Source organism: Stegodyphus dumicola, chromosome 10 (genome assembly GCF_044657685.1).
Source record: "Stegodyphus dumicola isolate Sdum_Otavi_A_Nest chromosome 10, ASM4465768v1".
Lineage (NCBI taxonomy): Eukaryota > Metazoa > Arthropoda > Arachnida > Araneae > Eresidae > Stegodyphus > Stegodyphus dumicola.
In genome coordinates, this window is record NC_140777.1 from 69,562,058 (window position 1) to 69,580,570 (window position 18,513).

General features: G+C 38.5%; 1 protein-coding gene across 1 annotated transcript in view; it reads left to right on the plus strand.

Annotated features, from left to right (window-relative positions):
* The first annotated feature begins 16,085 nt into the window (after nucleotides 1-16,085).
* The window catches only part of LOC118180099 (uncharacterized), a 32,317-nt gene continuing 29,889 nt past the window's right edge, over nucleotides 16,086-18,513 (plus strand). Inside the window, exon 1 of the mRNA XM_085825124.1 lies at nucleotides 16,086-16,134. Coding sequence (XP_085681250.1) covers nucleotides 16,086-16,134 — 49 coding nt within the window. The remainder of the gene's footprint in view (nucleotides 16,135-18,513) is intronic.

The window sequence follows — 18,513 nt, forward strand, 5'->3', positions numbered from 1 at the left end:
TCTGTGTCTTCTGGGTACGCGGATGTTTATTTTCAAATTTTCTTTTTGGGCCTTGACCTTCGTGTTTCAATGCGTTAGCTTGATAGCTTTTTCCCCCATAAGAGCGATTTCCATTTCTGGTTTCCTCCTTTGAAGATTTCCTTCGGGTACTTTGAGAATATGTTTCCCCTCTCGCTTTTTCCGCTATTATGCGATTTTGAAACTTCACCGCCAATTCGAAGAGTTCCTCCAATGTTCTTGGGTTTCTAATTTCAAAGTAGTCTTGAACAGCGGGTAAGAATCTTGGTAATATTATTTCAATAATCTCCGCATCGGGTTTCTTCCCATACAGCATATCCGTTAGCTTGATTTTTCGTAGAATAAAGTCCGTCAATTCTGCTATATCCCGTTGATAGAAACTATATAGCTCGGCTTCCAGCCGTGCGCGATCTTTCACTATGGGGAAGGCCTTTACTAACGATTTTTTGAAATTTTCAAATGTATATGTCTGGCTTCCAAATTCACCTAGTAAAAATTTGCCTATGTTTTTCCACCATAGCGCGGCCTGTCCTCTTAGTGCTGGTGTGGCGATGGCAACTTTTTGTCTTTCAGGCACAGGGTAGAGCTGAAAGTGGTTTTCTAGACCTTCTAGAAATACCGCCACCGAATTTTTTCCGTCGAAATGGACGTTTGGCTTGATTGATCCTCTCAAAGTCTGGACCAGGTATCCAAATCCTTCTAACTGGCTTGTCATTTCTTGGTGTTGTCCAGCGGCTTCCATCCAATTTTCGGCCATTTCAGTTCGATAATTGTTCGGGCGCCAATGTAACGTTGCGCGCCTCCAACTTGCACGCAACCAAGGGGTGACTGTGAACACAGGATAAAACACAGAGTCTTGTAAAGGGTTTAAGTCCCTTTTTATTCAACGTAATAAATTACAATTGCGTGCTCTTGACGCTTACAGACGGCACCAACTCGGCGGTCAAATAAAAATAATAACGTGAAAAGAACTTAAAGACAAGACTCTAACTACGAGGCTCTCTAAAATAACTAACTCACCGCGTTTTACAACACCGCTGCTAATTCAGCAGACTTGAAGCTCGCTTGAACGATTAACACTACTTCCCGCCAAGCACATAGGCCGAAATGCGGGGTTCTTCAATTTCTCGCTAACTACCTCCGCGCTCGTGAAGTAAGCATATCACCCACCGAACTTGTTTCCTTCCTATTTAAATCAGAATACTTCCGCTGATAATTTGAATCCTTGCGCGTTCTACTCAAATTTACATATTCTGGAATTGGCAGTTCCAGGGACTAATGACTTTTATCGGTGCACCGTATTTTAAAATGTATCTGTGTAAGAATGCATCTGCGACTGTTTTGGCTGACGCGCGTTTAAGTGGAACAATTTCTGTCCATTTTGAAAAATGATCTACTATTACTAAAAGAAAACGATTTTTATTTAACTCGCTCTGGGAGAAGGGACCAAGGAGATCTATGCCTAAAATTAAAGTAAGTAAGGCTTGACAGGAAAGATAGTTTAAACTTAAAATAAAGGTTAGTTAAAATAAATATAAACCCTACATTTGCCGCTGCCAGAATTTGGAAAACTTGGAAGCAGGTCCTACAAACGACCTGTTGTAAGTTTCTCTAATTCTGAACTAACTGGCGAAAACCTCGTTTACACACACACACAAAAAAAAAAAAAAAAAAAAAAAAAATCTTATGTAACAAATTGTATACTAAATTCTGTTGATCGTTATAAAGCTCTCTTCTTACAGCGACTTTTCCTGGACTTCATCAATCAATCTTGGTCTTTCCTTCCAGCATCTGGAAGGAATAAGTATCATTATCTTTCTACATACATTATAATTTACACTTTCTTGACACAATAAATTTTTGTTTTTAAACGATTCGTTTTTCTTAGTTATTGCTTACTTCACATTCATTCAATTTTTCAAGCATTAATTTAACTTTACCCTGGCTCTCCACCGTGTGTGGTGTCAAACGGGAATATTCGTGTTTTAGTCTTACAACACTTCCCCTAACCACCATGATTTGTAAGAATTCAACTACCAAATAGACACACCTTACTCGACATTCTACAACTCCATGAGCTACTTTAATATTCTTAAAAATTCAAATGTAGGTGGAGAACCCTACAAAACACATTCATTCTAATTTCCCCCTCATTCATCTTTAAACATGTAGGCTTTCGCTCTAAAGCATGACTTTATCTACAATTTAATACTTAAATTTTGACTTCATTGCTTTTAAGCATTCAATTTTAGCATCTACAATTTTATGCTTCTAGACTAAATTCTACTTTTACATAACATTCAAGTATTTACGTACATTTACAAGATTTTAATACATATGATTTTTACAATTTACCGTAAAATGAATAAGAGAAAATAAATTTTAACTTTACTCATTCTTCGCCAAGCTGGCGGCACTGAAACTAAAATTCTTATTAGTACAAGAATACGAAGTTATTTTTATCTTCGGCCAAATTTTGGCTTTAACATAACAGAATTAGTCTTTCGACCAACAGAAAATGCTTGTTTTTAGCTTTTACACTTAAAGAAAATAATACTTTTGCCTTAGCTAAATAAAGTAAAACAAAACTAAGTCTCAACCGAGACATATTGACTTTCGTCAAAACATAGAACTTCGTACCTATGCATAACATTTCGGAACAAAAGAGAAAAAAAATTTATAGAAGGTTTTAACTTATCTTTGAGTTTTCGATGCTTGAAACTCCGTCATTCGTTTTTGGCAGAATTGGTCCCAAGTTAGAGGTTTCATGGATGTTAATCTTCTCCTTACTGCCCTCCGAGTGTCGTCCACCTGACTTTTTCTTTTGCGTCCTCTACATGCTGGCCTCTTGGCGGAGTAATCGTCTGGTTGTTGGCATTTCCGTTTATCCCTGGGACGGCTGGTCTTGACGTCCTCCGGTCTGGAGTCCTTCTTGAATTTCTTCTGTTCGTCGTATTTTTGTGCCTGCTGTTGTCGCTTCAGTTTCCGGAATGGCGGCCTTGCTGGCACCTGACTCTGTGGCCGTGTGCGCGTTCTCCTTGATGTGTAATTTCTCCTGCTATCCTTTGTAGGTGGTGTTTTTCTCTTTACCACGGTTTCTTTACCCGGTGCATCTGTATTTTGGTTTTTCTTAAACGCTGGAGTTTGAAAATTATTTTTTCTTTTTGATACCGACGTCCGGGTTGTAGAAGTGCTAGGTCTCTCTTCAGTTCTCTGTTTCTTGGGTGGTGGAATAGTTGTTGTCTCTGGACCTTCTATTTCGTTTAGACTTGAGTCCTGCAAGAAACGTTTAAGGATTTCAAAATCATTTGGATTATAGTATTTTTTCACCTGGTCGGGACTTGCTTTACAGATTTCCCCTCTCTCGTTCTTAAGATATAAGACTACTCCTTTGATTTCCTGAATTACATAGGGGCCTTCAAACTTTGGAGCTAGCTTTGCCATAAAATTGTCTGGGGCACTTGATAAAGAAAATTTCCGCTTCAATACTTTATCCCCAACTTTAAAATCTGCTTCACGGCGTTTTCTATCGTAATATAGTTTCTGCCTATTTCTTGCCGTATCCGAGCTTTTAAGCGCCTGATCAATCAACTTTTGCACATCTTTTTGTTTAAACTCCTGCTCTCTTTGTTGCACAAAGAATAATTTATCTAAAGGCGTAATTAATTTTCGGCCTAAGAATAATTCTGCTGGAGTTTTTCCCGTAGTATCATGATGTGCCGTTCTTAAAGCATAAGCTAATTCATTTATGTAGCCATCCCAGCGCTTGTGATGTGTGCTCACGTAACTGCGAATTATTTTTACTATGTTTTTATTAACTCTTTCTGCTATGTTAGCCTGTGGTCTATACGGAACCATTTTGATATGGCGTATGCCAAGTCCATTGCATATGTTTTCAAATATTTGACTAATGAATTGTTTTCCGTTATCGCTAATGACTTTTATCGGTGCACCGTATTTTAAAATGTATCTGTGTAAGAATGCATCTGCGACTGTTTTGGCTGACGCGCGTTTAAGTGGAACAGTTTCTGTCCGTTTTGAAAAATGATCTACTATTACTAAAAGAAAACGATTTTTATTTAACTCGCTCTGGGGGAAGGGACCAAGGAGATCTATGCCTAAAATTTCATTCGGAAATGTAGCGCGAATGCTATTTAAGTACCTGACCGGGCTGTAATTAATATCCTTTATTAACTGACTTTGATTGCAGGACCTGACATGCGTCGTTACAGTTTTGTATAATTGCGGGAAATATACCGCCTCGCGTACCCTTTTTAAAGTCTTTCTGACCCCTAGGTGGCCGGCTGTTTTTGCTTCGTGCAACTCCTTCAAAATGCTTAATCGAAGCGAGGCTGGGATGACTGGCTTATACTCAAGATTTTCGTTTGTTGTTTTCGTATAGAATAATAAATTATCTATTATTTCATAGTTTTTTGCTCTATTTCTTATCGCATCGATATCTGTGTGCTCAAAGCTTTCGGGGTCTTTCAAATAAGCATAGATATTTCCAAATTCAGGATAAGCTTTCAATTCAGTAACAACCGTATCTCTAGAATCTAAAATTTTTGAAGTCAACACAGCGCATTTAAGTTCATTTCCTTCATCGTCCAGTTTTATACGAGAAAGTGCGTCAGCTACATTGTTTTCCTTACCCGGTTTATATTTTATTGTGATATTATATTCTTGGAGTTTTAAAGCCCATCTTATTAACCTGGGCGTTAGGTTTTTCCCCGAGTAAGTCTACCAACAGCCGCATGATCCGAAAAGACTGTTACTGGCGATTTGCCGAAATAAACTCGAAATTTGTGTACAGCCATTAATACGGCTAATGTTTCTCTTTCTGTAGCTGTATAATTCCTTTGTGTCTGATTCAACGTTTTACTAAAAAATGCCAGCGGATGGTTATTTTGCATAAGAACCGCACCCACTGCATAGTCTGAGGCATCTGCTGCAATTTCCAGGTTTTCGTCCCCCTCCGGGAATTTTAAAACAGGGGCATTAATAAGCGCTTCTTTTAATCTTTCAAAAGCTGTGTTAGCTTCCGCTGTCCACGTAAATTTACTCTTTTTTCTTTTGATTACTAAGAGTGGTTCAACAATATTAGCGAAATCTTTTATGAAAGATCGATAGTAAGAACATAACCCAAGGAAAGACGAAAGTTTCTTGGCGGTGTTGGGCGGTGGGAAATTCTTAATAGCTTTTATTTTTGAATCTTGCGTTTCTATACCCTTTTGCGAAATTTTATAACCGAGATATTTATGTTCTTTAGTTGCGAACTTGCATTTTGAGGCGTTAATTGTAAGACCGGCCTCTTTTAATAATTTAAAAACTTCTTCTAGATCATTAATATGTTGTTCCAACGTACTACTCGTTATAATTATATCATCTAGATAAATTAAAGTTGATTTTCCTAGGACAGGCTTTAGAACAATGTCCATAGCTCTCTGGAATGTTGATGGGGCCCCACACAACCCAAAGGGCATGCGTAAAAATGCATAAGTGCCCGATTTTGTTATAAACGCGGTTTTATGTATATCTTCGGGTCTCATAGCTATTTGATAGTAGCCAGACGTTAAGTCCAAAGTAGACATATATCTTGTCGATTTGATCTGTCTAATGATCTCGTCTATAACCGGCAAAGGGTAAACTGGAAATTTGGTAATACTATTTAGTTTTCTGTAATCAATAGCAAACCTCCAAGCCCTTTTATCCGAAGGAGGAAACTCGTTCTTTTTCCTACATAGTACGACTGGACTCGCGTACTCACTATTTATGGGCGTTATTATTTTATTCTTTAACATCTCCTGAATATGTTCTTCGATGATTACGTCTTTTTGTTTGTCATAGCGGTAAGGTTTAGTCCTACAAGGTTTTTCGGCATTTAATTGAATCTTGTGCGTCACTATTTGGCAGTTTCCTGGTTTTTCTGAAAATAAATGAGAAAAATTACTCACCACTTGCTGTATTGCTTTCCTTTCATGGTCATTCAGATGGCTAAGGTCCAATTGCGGTGTCTCCACAGGTTCCACCACCCTCTGGTCCATCTCCAACACCACGGAACTATCTTGAAAATTTAATTTGGCCCTCGCGGCCCTTAAAAGCTCCATACCTAAAATAAGAGAATGTTGCAGATTTTTCACTATAAAAATTAATACTTTGAGACTTTCCTCTTTTACCTGTAAGTTTAATGATAATTTCCCGATGCAGTGACATGTTTTTCCTTGCGCCGCTATAATTTCCGTATTTTTGGTTTTAAATAGTCGTACCCTATAAAAATTCTTTTTGAAGAAATTTTCACTCATAAAATTTCCTTCTGCTCCTGTATCGATGAGGGCTTCTACTGGTACATCGCCAACCAGGACTTGTATAATTGGTAGCTGTGAGTTTTTTACGATGACCGTATTTAAATGTCTATTTGAGGGTTTTTTAAAAACTTCCGGGGTCTGGACCCTCCCTTTCACAGGTCCCTCTATTCGTTTAAAGCTTTTCTTTCAATCTGTGTCTTCTGGGTACGCGGATGTTTATTTTCAAATTTTCTTTTTGGGCCTTGACCTTCGTGTTTCGATGCGTTAGCTTGATAGCTTTTTCCCCCATAAGAGCGATTTCCATTTCTGGTTTCCTCCTTTGAAGACTTCCTTCGGGTACTTTGAGAATATGTTTCCCCTCTCGCTTTTTCCGCTATTCTGCGATTTTGAAACTTCACCGCCAATTCGAAGAGTTCCTCCAATGTTCTTGGGTTTCTAATTTCAAAGTAGTCTTGAACAGCGGGTAAGAATCTTGGTAATATTATTTCAATAATCTCCGCATCGGGTTTCTTCCCATACAGCATATCCGTTAGCTTGATTTTTCGTAGAATAAAGTCCGTCAATTCTGCTATATCCCGTTGGTAGAAACTATATAGCTCGGCTTCCAGCCGTGCGCGATCTTTCACTATGGGGAAGGCCTTTACTAACGATTTTTTGAAATTTTCAAATGTATATGTCTGGCTTCCAAATTCACCTAGTAAAAATTTGCCTATGTTTTTCCACCATAGCGCGGCCTGTCCTCTTAGTGCTGGTGTGGCGATGGCAACTTTTTGTCTTTCAGGCACAGGGTAGAGCTGAAAGTGGTTTTCTAGACCTTCTAGAAATACCGCCACCGAATTTTTTCCGTCGAAATGGACGTTTGGCTTGATTGATGCTCTCAAAGTCTGGACCAGGTATCCAAATCCTTCTAACTGGCTTGTCATTTCTTGGTGTTGTCCAGCGGCTTCCATCCAATTTTCGGCCATTTCAGTTCGATAATTGTTCGGTCGCCAATGTAACGTTGCGCGCCTCCAACTTGCACGCAACCAAGGGGTGACTGTGAACACAGGATAAAACACAGAGTCTTGTAAAGGGTTTAAGTCCCTTTTTATTCAACGTAATAAATTACAATTGCGTGCTCTTGACGCTTACAGACGGCACCAACTCGGCGGTCAAATAAAAATAATAACCTGATAAATAAACTTAAAGACAAGACTCTAACTACGAGGCTCTCTAAAATAACTAACTCACCGCGTTTTACAACACCGCTGCTAATTCAGCAGACTTGAAGCTCGCTTGAACGATTAACACTACTTCCCGCCAAGCACATAGGCCGAAACGCGGGGTTCTTCAATTTCTCGCTAACTACCTCCGCGCTCGTGAAGTAAGCATATCACCCACCGAACTTGTTTCCTTCCTATTTAAATCAGAATACTTCCGCTGATAATTTGAATCCTTGCGCGTTCTACTCAAATTTACATATTCTGGAATTGGCAGTTCCAGGGACTAATGACTTTTATCGGTGCACCGTATTTTAAAATGTATCTGTGTAAGAATGCATCTGCGACTGTTTTGGCTGACGCGCGTTTAAGTGGAACAATTTCTGTCCATTTTGAAAAATGATCTACTATTACTAAAAGAAAACGATTTTTATTTAACTCGCTCTGGGGGAAGGGACCAAGGAGATCTATGCCTAAAATTAAAGTAAGTAAGGCTTGACAGGAAAGATAGTTTAAACTTAAAATAAATGTTAGTTAAAATAAATATAAACCCTACATTTGCCGCTGCCAGAATTTGGAAAACTTGGAAGCAGGTCCTACAAACGACCTGTTGTAAGTTTCTCTAATTCTGAACTAACTGGCGAGAACCTCGTTTACACACACACAAAAAAAAAAAAAAAAAAAAAAAAAAAAAAATCTTATGTAACAAATTGTATACTAAATTCTGTTGATCGTTATAAAGCTCTCTTCTTACAGCGACTTTTCCTGGACTTCATCAATCAATCTTGGTCTTTCCTTCCAGCATCTGGAAGGAATAAGTATCAGTATCTTTCTACATACATTATAATTTATACTTTCTTGACACAATAAATTTTTGTTTTTAAACGATTCGTTTTTCTTAGTTATTGCTTACTTCACATTCATTCAATTTTTCAAGCATTAATTTAACTTTACCCTGGCTCTCCACCGTGTGTGGTGTCAAACGGGAATATTCGTGTTTTAGTCTTACAACACTTCCCCTAACCACCATGATTTGTAAGAATTCAACGACCAAATAGACACACCTTACTCGACATTCTACAACTCCATGAGCTACTTTAATATTCTTAAAAATTCAAATGTAGGTGGAGAACCCTACAAAACACATTCATTCTAATTTCCCCCTCATTCATCTGTAAACATGCAGGCTTTGGCTCTAAAGCATGACTTTATCTACAATTTAATACTTAAATTTTGACTTCATTGCTTTTAAGCATTCAATTTTAGCATCTACAATTTTATGCTTCTAGACTAAATTCTACTTTTACATAACATTCAAGTATTTACGTACATTTACAAGATTTTAATACATATGATTTTTACAATTTACCATAAAATGAATAAGAGAAAATAAATTTTTACTTTACTCATTCTTCGCCAAGCTGGCGGCACTGAAACTAAAATTCTTATTAGTACAAGAATAGGAAGTTATTTTTATCTTCGGCCAAATTTTGGCTTTAACATAACAGAATTAGTCTTTCGACCAACAGATAATGCTTGTTTTTAGCTTTTACACTTAAAGAAAATAATACTTTTGCCTTAGCTAAATAAAGTAAAACAAAACTAAGTCTCAACCGAGACATATTGACTTTCGTCAAAACATAGAACTTCGTACTTATGCATAACATTTCGGAACAAAAGAGAAAAAAAAATTATAGAAGGTTTTAACTTATCTTTCAAATCGGCGGTCAAATAAAAATAATAACCTGAAAAGAACTTAAAGACAAGACTCTAACTACGAGGCTCTCTAAAATAACTAACTCACCGCGTTTTACAACAGCGCTGCTAATTCAGCAGACTTGAAGCTCGCTTGAACGATTAACACTACTTCCCGCCAAGCACATACGCCGAAACGCGGGGTTCTTCAATTTCTCGCTAACTACCTCCGCGCTCGTGAAGTAAGCATATCACCCACCGAACTTGTTTCCTTCCTATTTAAATCAGAATACTTCCGCTGATAATTTGAATCCTTGCGCGTTCTACTCAAATTTACATATTCTGGCATTGGCAGTTCCAGGGGAAAGTAAGGCTTGACAGGAAAGATAGTTTAAACTTAAAATAAATGTTAGTTAAAATAAATATAAACCCTACATACATTATTATTCATTGGTAAATATGCAGATTTAATATATTCAGATATTTAACAGCACCTGGTAAAAAATATACCATAAGTACATTGATAGCTGCTATGGACAGAAAAGAGATTATTAGGACGGGACATATGCAACAGATAAATATGCGAATTCAATATATTCAGATATTTAACAGCACCTGGTAATAAATGTACCATAAGTACATTGATAGCTGCTATGGACAACAAAGAGACTATTAGGACAACACATATGCAACAGATAAATATGCAAATTCAATATATACAGATATTTAACAGCACTTGATAATAAATGTGCATATGCAAAAGATAACATTATTATTCATCGGTAAATAGGCAAATGCAAGATATACAGATACTAAACAGCACCTGGTATTAAATGTATCATAGGTACAGGGACAACTTTTATAGACAATATTACCTGATTGCACTTAGAAAAAGATGCTGAGAGAGAATATACAAATATTTGACTGCTGCTATACACAGCGACCTATAACAGATGGATTATAATAGATTACAATGGTTACAAACACTTCAGAGCATAAAAGTAGATGGGTTATAATATATACAAGCAGTTGAAGAAGTTGAATCATATGTCGATATTATAAGGCACAAAGATCAAGTCCCAGATTCAACAGTTTGTCAATTAAACGGACTATCTTTTTGACTTGATGCCGTTGCTTAATCAAAAAACGACTAAAGGCAGTCCTATCCGTTGGTGGAAAAGGAGTATGGAATTCAGTAGTAAGTGGACAATCGATTAAATAGTGTTCTGGATTGCCCAGTTGTCCACAACTACAGAGTGCTGAGGAAGAGAGTCCATGTCTCTCGAAATATAAGGGAAAAGGCCCGTGGCCTGTAATGTAGAAGATCAGCTATGGTGGCATGATTAATCGGTTTAAATCTACTTTAGGGACATGGGCAAATGCTCGGCGACCAGTTTCCTCCGAACTCCATGCATTTTGCCACAAGGAGATGGATGTGAGAAGTAAGTGACGCTTTAGATTAGATACTGGGCGTGAAACCGTCAAGGTCTGTGTTATCTCGTGATTCTGTGCTGCTTCTTTAGCAAGCCTATCGACAGTTTCATTACCGTAGTTCCCCACATGAGCTTTTGTCCATTCTAAACAAATGTGTAGATTTTTATGTCGAGACAAGCTAGTTTGAATGTCCACAATAATGGGGGATGAATGCAGAGGATTTAAAATGGCATACAATGTGGAGAGACTATCGGTAAGAACATAGGAATGTGAATATCGATGATTAATGATTGTTTGTATGGCTTGTCGAATAGCAATAGCCTCACTCTGGAAGACGCTGTTAAAAGAAGACAGATGACATTTCCACTGGTGAAGAGTTGTCTGATCTTGCAGTATGGCTATATATGCACAGCCAACCTGATCTTCCAATTTAGAGCCATCAGTATAAAAGACCAGATCAGCATGAGAAACTTGATGACTCGGTTTGAGATTAACTTTAACTCCCGTTCCATAGAGGGAGGGGTGTTGATCTTCTCTGTTTATTGCTGCTTCGTAATCATAGGAGGAGAAAGAGTGATCTCCAAACTGAACTGAACAGCCAAGTTGTCTAATCAACTGATAAGCTGCGTCCTTTTCAACCGCAATAGGTAAAGGCAAGACTCCAGCTGCAACTGCAAGGGCGTTAGTTGGTGATGTGCGGAAGGCACGAGTGATATTTAAGAGAAATGGTCTCTGTATACTATTTAAATGTCGGACTTTGCGTCCTTGCATTGGTGCTGCCCAAATTGCAGCACCATATGAAAAAATCTTTTCAGTTACTGTTGCATATAAAACTTTAAGAAGATGTGGATTTAAGCCCCAGTGGATTCCCTTCATAAGTTTAAGGCGTTGAGCAATCACAGCAGTACGCTTTTTGAGATCTAACACATGGGGAATCCAATTGAGTTTGTCGTCGAAAATAATTCCAAGGTATTTAAGTTCACGTTTAATACGAAGACGCTTGCCATTTATGGTTATTCTCGGCTGACGAGTCATAGAACCACCCTTCTTAGGAATGATCAGAATTTGAAATTTCTCTTCAGAGATTTGCAATTTAAAATCTTCACATCTAGTCTGAAACAAAGAACAGGTCTCCTGTGAGTTTGCTTGAAGTTGATCATGAGTCCTACCTCGCACTATGAACGCGGTATCATCGGCATAAGTAACCACATTTGTATGTTCAGGCCATGGCTGCTTAAGGATAAGATTGTATGTTACATTCCAGAGAAAGGGGCTCGCACATGAACCCTGCGGGCACCCTCGAGTCTGACATCTATGTACCAGGCCTCCATTATAGGAAATGATCAAATGTCGATCGAACAGATAATGTGCAAGAGTATTATATAAATTGCGGGGGCAATTGGCGTCTCATAATGCATATAGAACTGCCGGCCACCACAGCGTATCGAAGGCGCTCTTTAAATCCACTGAGATAAACGCTGTGTGGTGGCCGGAGAACTTATTGCGCAGGATGGTATCTTGAACTTCCTTTAAAGCATGCAGTGTTGATCTTTTGGTGCGAAAACCGTATTGAAAAGGACACAGATAATTTGTTGAGTGCAAATGAAATCTCAGTCGTCCCATAAGAAGTTTTTCAAAAGTTTTGCCAAAAGCTGACAACAAACAAATAGGGCGATAAGAATCGGCTCGGGCTGGATCACGGTGTTTCTTTAAAAATAAGATCACCTGGCCAAGGAAAAGTTCCACTATTGAATAGCTTATTAAACAGGCTTTGGAAGAGACTGAGATTGGTGCTAATAATCAATTTGACAATACGATAGTCAACACCATCTGGACCCGGTGCGGGCTTATTAGGGAGTTGGCGTCAGACTCGCCGAATTTCTTGAGTAGTAAAAATAACATCGTCTGGTGTTTGAAGACTAGAAGTTTGATTTCGAATAGTCTGATGAAAGGAGGAATCAGTTGAATTATCATCTGTAGAAAAAACCGTGTCAAGGACTTCTCATAGAGTTGATTCAGTCGGGTGACTATTAGGACTAACTGTAGGTAAAAGATGGAAAGTTGCTGGCTTAAACAGCTTGTCGGTCGCAATCTTATGATGAATACCATAAACAGATGTTGTCTCAGAACAAAATTTGCGCCAGCTAGTTAATTTGGCACCTATAATCATTTGTTTGTAACATGCTCTTTCCTGTCGGTAAAGAAGTTGAGTATTGGAGCTGATATTATTTCGACGCTCTTGCTTTAGCCGACGTCGAAGAGCTCTACATTTTTGTTGTTGAGTACGAAACTGAGCATCCCACCAATTTAATGTACATAACTTCTTAGTGGTACGAATAGGCAAAACACTATCACATACTATTCGAATGGTAGCCATAAGATCACTAGTAAAATTTTGTAGATCTTCACGAGAATGCAGAGATTGAAGACGAGAATGATAAGAAGCCAAATTGGCCTTAGACCCTCAATTACTCGCCAATCTTGAAGAAGAGAGTCCATAGGCAAAGTAGACAAAGTCAAATCTGGCCAACCATGTGAATGTTGACGATCAAAAGTCGGAGGAGCATCATGTGAATTATGTTTCACGAGATTAAAACTGGATATAAAATCTTCCAGAAGTCTACCCTTTACGTCCGTAGTAGCATATCCCCACGAAACATTATGGGCATTAAAATCACCAGAAAAGAGCAAATTTGGAATTTGAATTGAGGTCAGTAAATCTTGCCTCGCAGAGAGCACAGGTTCGATTTCTGAAGACGGTGAGGAATAAATGGAAACCAGGAGGACTGTCAGATGATGAACTTCCAGAAGACCAGCAACAATATCTCGCTGCGCAGTGACAAGTAAACGAGACCAGGAAGGATTACAATTGACAATAATTGCACGGGGTGGAAGTAAAGGATCTTCCTTTTGATATAGTGTCCAGTGCAGTGGAAAGCCAACCGCCTTACCATTTAGACAATACGGCTCCTGGATTAAGATGAAGTCAATATGCTCAGAAGTAGCATATTCTACAGTCTGTGCCGTCGCAGCTCGACCATGTTGAAGGTTTATTTGTAGACATTCCGTCGGTAAAGTTCGTTGCAGAAGAGTGGTATTAAGATCTTTTTGTATATGATCCAATGAAGAATCAGATACTAAGTTACCTGATGCTAGACTATAAGGATTGAAGTTAGTAGTCTGTGTTTGCCCTGATGAGTTGGACGCGACGTTGGTACTCTGGACAATCGGGGTGGTAGGCGGGATGGGCGAAGTCATATCTGGCACCGTAACGATTATTGGCTTCGCCACAGTTGATACATTCAGGTGTTTGAGCTGTGCAATCTTTGAGCCCGTGATCTCCTGCACAGTAGGAGCAGTATTTTCGCTTACTTTTGCATTCTGTTTGCACATGGCCATATTGCTGACAGGAGTAGCATCTTTTAATTCCAATAAATTCAGTGGCTCTGTGAGCTTGCCAGCCAACGAAAATTTTTCGTCGACGCATGACCGCAGCAAAACCTGGGGAGTCACATTCAACAATCCATTTAATGTATCCTTTCCGTCGTTCCCTGAGACGGAATCGCATCGTGAATGCTGTTTCTGGCAATCCCGTGGCTCCGCTAAGTTCTGAAAGTACTGTTTGCGGTGTGATTGATCCCGGCAAGTCATGGATAGCAATTCTTGGTTTTCGTCTGATTGGTCTACTGACATCTGCTGGTACATCAGAGCGCGTGAGTTCTTGTTCGAGTGTCGCAACATCATCAGGGGTTTGACAGAAGACCTCCAAACCTCCGTTATTTATTTTAGTAATACGATCTATTCCAATTTTAAGTTGTGAGAGAGGAACTTTGGTATTAAGCTGTTCTTTAAGCGTATCACTAGTAGTGTCAGCTTTAGGACGAATAATAAGGCTAGGCTTTTTAGGTCGTCGAACAATATCCGCAAAAGATGGAGCAGGAGCCAAAGCCTGGTCAGCTGTAGATGGGAGAACTGGTGACTGGAAAGAATGTTGTCGAACCGCTTCACAGCAAAGTATGGTAGATGTATTGACTTCAGCGTCCACCAATTCTGGAATAGGTAAGCCCTCAGGCTTACCTATTCCAAAGGCCAAAGTTTGTAAGGCCAAAGTTTGCAAAGTTGTCAGAGATTGTAACAGATGCTCTCGAAGGTCCGAAGATAAGAGGATTCTGCCACCTCTGCTGGTGGTAGCTACTTTGCGTATATCAGCACAGAGTAGTGTAATTTTATCCGCATAAGGTAAGTCAGAGTCTAACAAATCGGGTGCGCTAGTAGCCCCCTGTGATGTTTCTCTGGCAGTTTTTAAAACGGATTTACGAGACATTATAAAGTAGTAAAGAGCAGTAACAAAACATAGACTAAAAGTGCAATGTCCAAAAGTCACTAAGAACGATCAGATTAAAATGTCTATGTGACACGTGATAACAGAGAATAATACAAGCAAAATTCCTGTATAACTAATCAATATACACAAAGTAATGTTTAGACAGCAGAATGACTAAAATTTTAACTGACTCAAATACATATCGAGGTATATTATCAGCAGTTATAATAGCAAGACACTAAATATAGGCAGAAATTATAGATTTCAATCTTCACAATATGAAACAACTAAGTCCAGTAAAATTAATTAAATTACATAAAAAAACCATAAAAAAAGTGAAACAATGCTTAAGGAATATTATAAGACAGTTGAGAGATCAAGAAATATACTTAAAACACTATTTTAATCAATACAAATGTCAAAAAACGAAAACCGAACACTTGTCGAGTGAGATTCGACAATAGTCTAATGACGAGAACTGGATCTCGACAAAAAGTTCAACTTCTCGACAATGTTAAAAATTTCGCAAAAAACAACTGCCAAAAGGACAAACCCTTTGGAGCAAATACATATGAAAATACAGTTAAGCCTATTTGAGTGAAATTTAGCATAAGTGCATAAAAACATAGCTATTATATCCTATCTCGTTAAATATCAATACAAGATTACATTAAGTAATACAAAAAGATAGAACTTAAAATTTAACACATTTTGAACATAACCCGGTATGAAAATCACTAAAATTTGAAGAGTTATGGATTTTTGAAAACAATTGTCTAATCTATGGACTTAGAAAATTTCAAGCAAAAAGTTAAGCCTACCTCGGTGCCACGTGTTTGGCCGGCGGGAACCTTCCGTAGGGGAGGCGGCGAGGTAAGTGAACAGAAGTCCGCTGAAATTGCAGCAGCCTATAATCCTTTGTTACTGCACTAAAACACTTATATCTCCGTAAAAAATGGTCACACACACACATAAACAAAGTATCCACGCATGCAGCAGATATTCATACACACTTTAAAACCAACGGCGCACTTTCGGCGGCAGAATTTCCAATAGAAAATCTCGAAGAACAGGAGCGAAACGACACACGTCCGATCTCTCAAACATATGATGGCTCAGTCTGTGTTTCTAGTGAATGAAACGTGGCTCAGACCTAATGGTAAGTTCAATATCAATGGTTACAACGCATTCAGGACGGACAGAGACCATAACAGGGGCGGCGGTACTATGATATTAATTAAAAGGCATCTGCATGCCAAAGAGTTTAATATTCCCAATAGCAGCAGCATTGAAACCACTGCGATCGTTGTGCATTCGCGCACAAATGAGCCAGTTGTCATCATCTCGGCTTATAATTCCCCCAGAAACATTCTCACCAACAATGACTTGCTAATTTTTAACAATATCACTCACCCTGTTATTATAGCAGGGGACCTGAATTCTAAACATCATAGCTGGAATTCTCAAAGAAATAACACAAATGGCAACAAACTTTATAGCTATGCTCTTACGAATGACCTTAGAATTTTTGGACCAACGGAACCTACCAGGTATCATCATACAGGCAGCTCGGATGTTCTCGACATTGTTATTACAAAAAATATCCAGCAAATCCCTTTCCTACAGATGATTAATCAATTAACCTCTGACCATCTCCCTGTTAAATTTACTTATCATGGCTTTGAGAAGACCTTGCCTTTAAAGAAAATTATAAACTGACAGAAATTCAATAATTCTCTGGAACAATTACCTGCACACCCGGCTTTTGCCAATATTGTAGACATTGAGTACAATATCACTAAAATCAATAGTAAAATTAAGAAAGCCCTTGATGATTCCACCAAATTCAAAGATTATAAGAAAGACAAGCTCCCCGACCACATCATTGAGAAAATAAAAGCCAAAAACACCACAGCAAAAATCTGGCGAAGAACAGGCGATCCCACTGTTAAAAGAAATCTGAACAGAAAATTTAGGAACATCAAGACCCTTCTCCTACAGTACAGATCAAATTGTTGGGAAGATTTCTTAGACTCCTTGGATTTCTCTCCGAATACAGTCTGGCGTATTGGAAATTCCTTAAGGAATACTGGTAGTTCTATAACAGAAATATTGGTCCTCTCCACACCAGTAGTGGAATTGCTTATTCTGAACATGATATGGCTGAAGCCCTTGCGCAGCATCTAGAAAATACTTTCACCAATCATGCCTCTAATAATGATGAGACAGATGAAGAAGTCGATAATTTCATTAGCCATCTAGCTGACAGAAATTGTAATAATCACTTCAACCCAACTTCTCCAACAGAAATAAGTAATATAATTAGCAGCTTAAAGTCCAGGAAAGCTCCCGGCTACGATAGCATCACCAATACGGTTCTCAAAGCTCTCCCAAGAAAACCTACATAGTCCTCATTACAAACATAGTCAATATTTGTATGAGGCTCAATTACTTTCCGCAACAGTGGAAGCACGCGCAGATAATTACGTTTGTCAAGCCGGGGAAGAACCCAAAGGACTGAAACTCCTACCGTCCGATCAGCCTTCTCCCCAGTTTGGGAAAGGTATTTGAGAGTGTGCTCCAAACGAGATTAACTCAACATCTAGAGGATAAGGAAATTATATGTAAAGAGCAGTTTGGTTTTAGAGCCGGTCATAGTACCGTGCACCAACTACTGAACGTTACAGAATTTATTGCAGACTCCTTCGCAAAAAAGAACACAATCGCCAGCTGCTTTCTAGACCTCGAAAAAGCATTTGACAAGGTGGGGCATGAGGGTATCCTCTACAAGCTGCACCTTGTTCATCTGCCCATCAGTTTTATTAAGCTCATGAAAAGCTATCTTAAAAACAGGACCTTTCAGGTAAAAATTAATGACTCTCTCTCTTCAAGAAAAAGAATTAAAAGCGGAGTGGCTCAAGGAAGCGTTCTGGGACCGCTTCTGTTTAATATCTACACGAATGATATGCCGGTTCCTTTGAATGCAAAAGTAGTGAAATATGCCGACGACACAGCAATTTTAACCAAGTCGCTAAAACCTCAGCTCGCGTACAAGGAAGTCATGTGGTGTACACATCAGATTTTTTTTTTAAAACACTTCATAAATATAAAGATTTAGTCCATTTTTATGGGCTTTAGTTGTTTTCAGGTTTAAATATAGAAACAAAACAATATATGTATGAATTTGTACAGTGCATCTGCAAAGTCTTAGGACTGAATTCTTTGAGTGATTCAATGAAATTACCGTACACTAATCAGAGGCAATGTTTACCAACGCATTTTCAACATACTTATGTTAAAATATTGTTGTTTACTGAGAGAAGTTTTGAAAGTCTTCATTTAATTTTATGCAACTGATATCTGACATTATTTATTCATTAGCTAAGCAACGGGAAGTCAGAAAGTTCTCTGCGCATAATGCGAATGTCACGAAATAGCTTATTGAAAACAAAAGTGTAGCTGCTGTCAGTCATTCCCCTTACTCATTAGAATTTAGCATCTGCGAACTACTCTCTCTTCCTTGAAATGAGTCCCATTA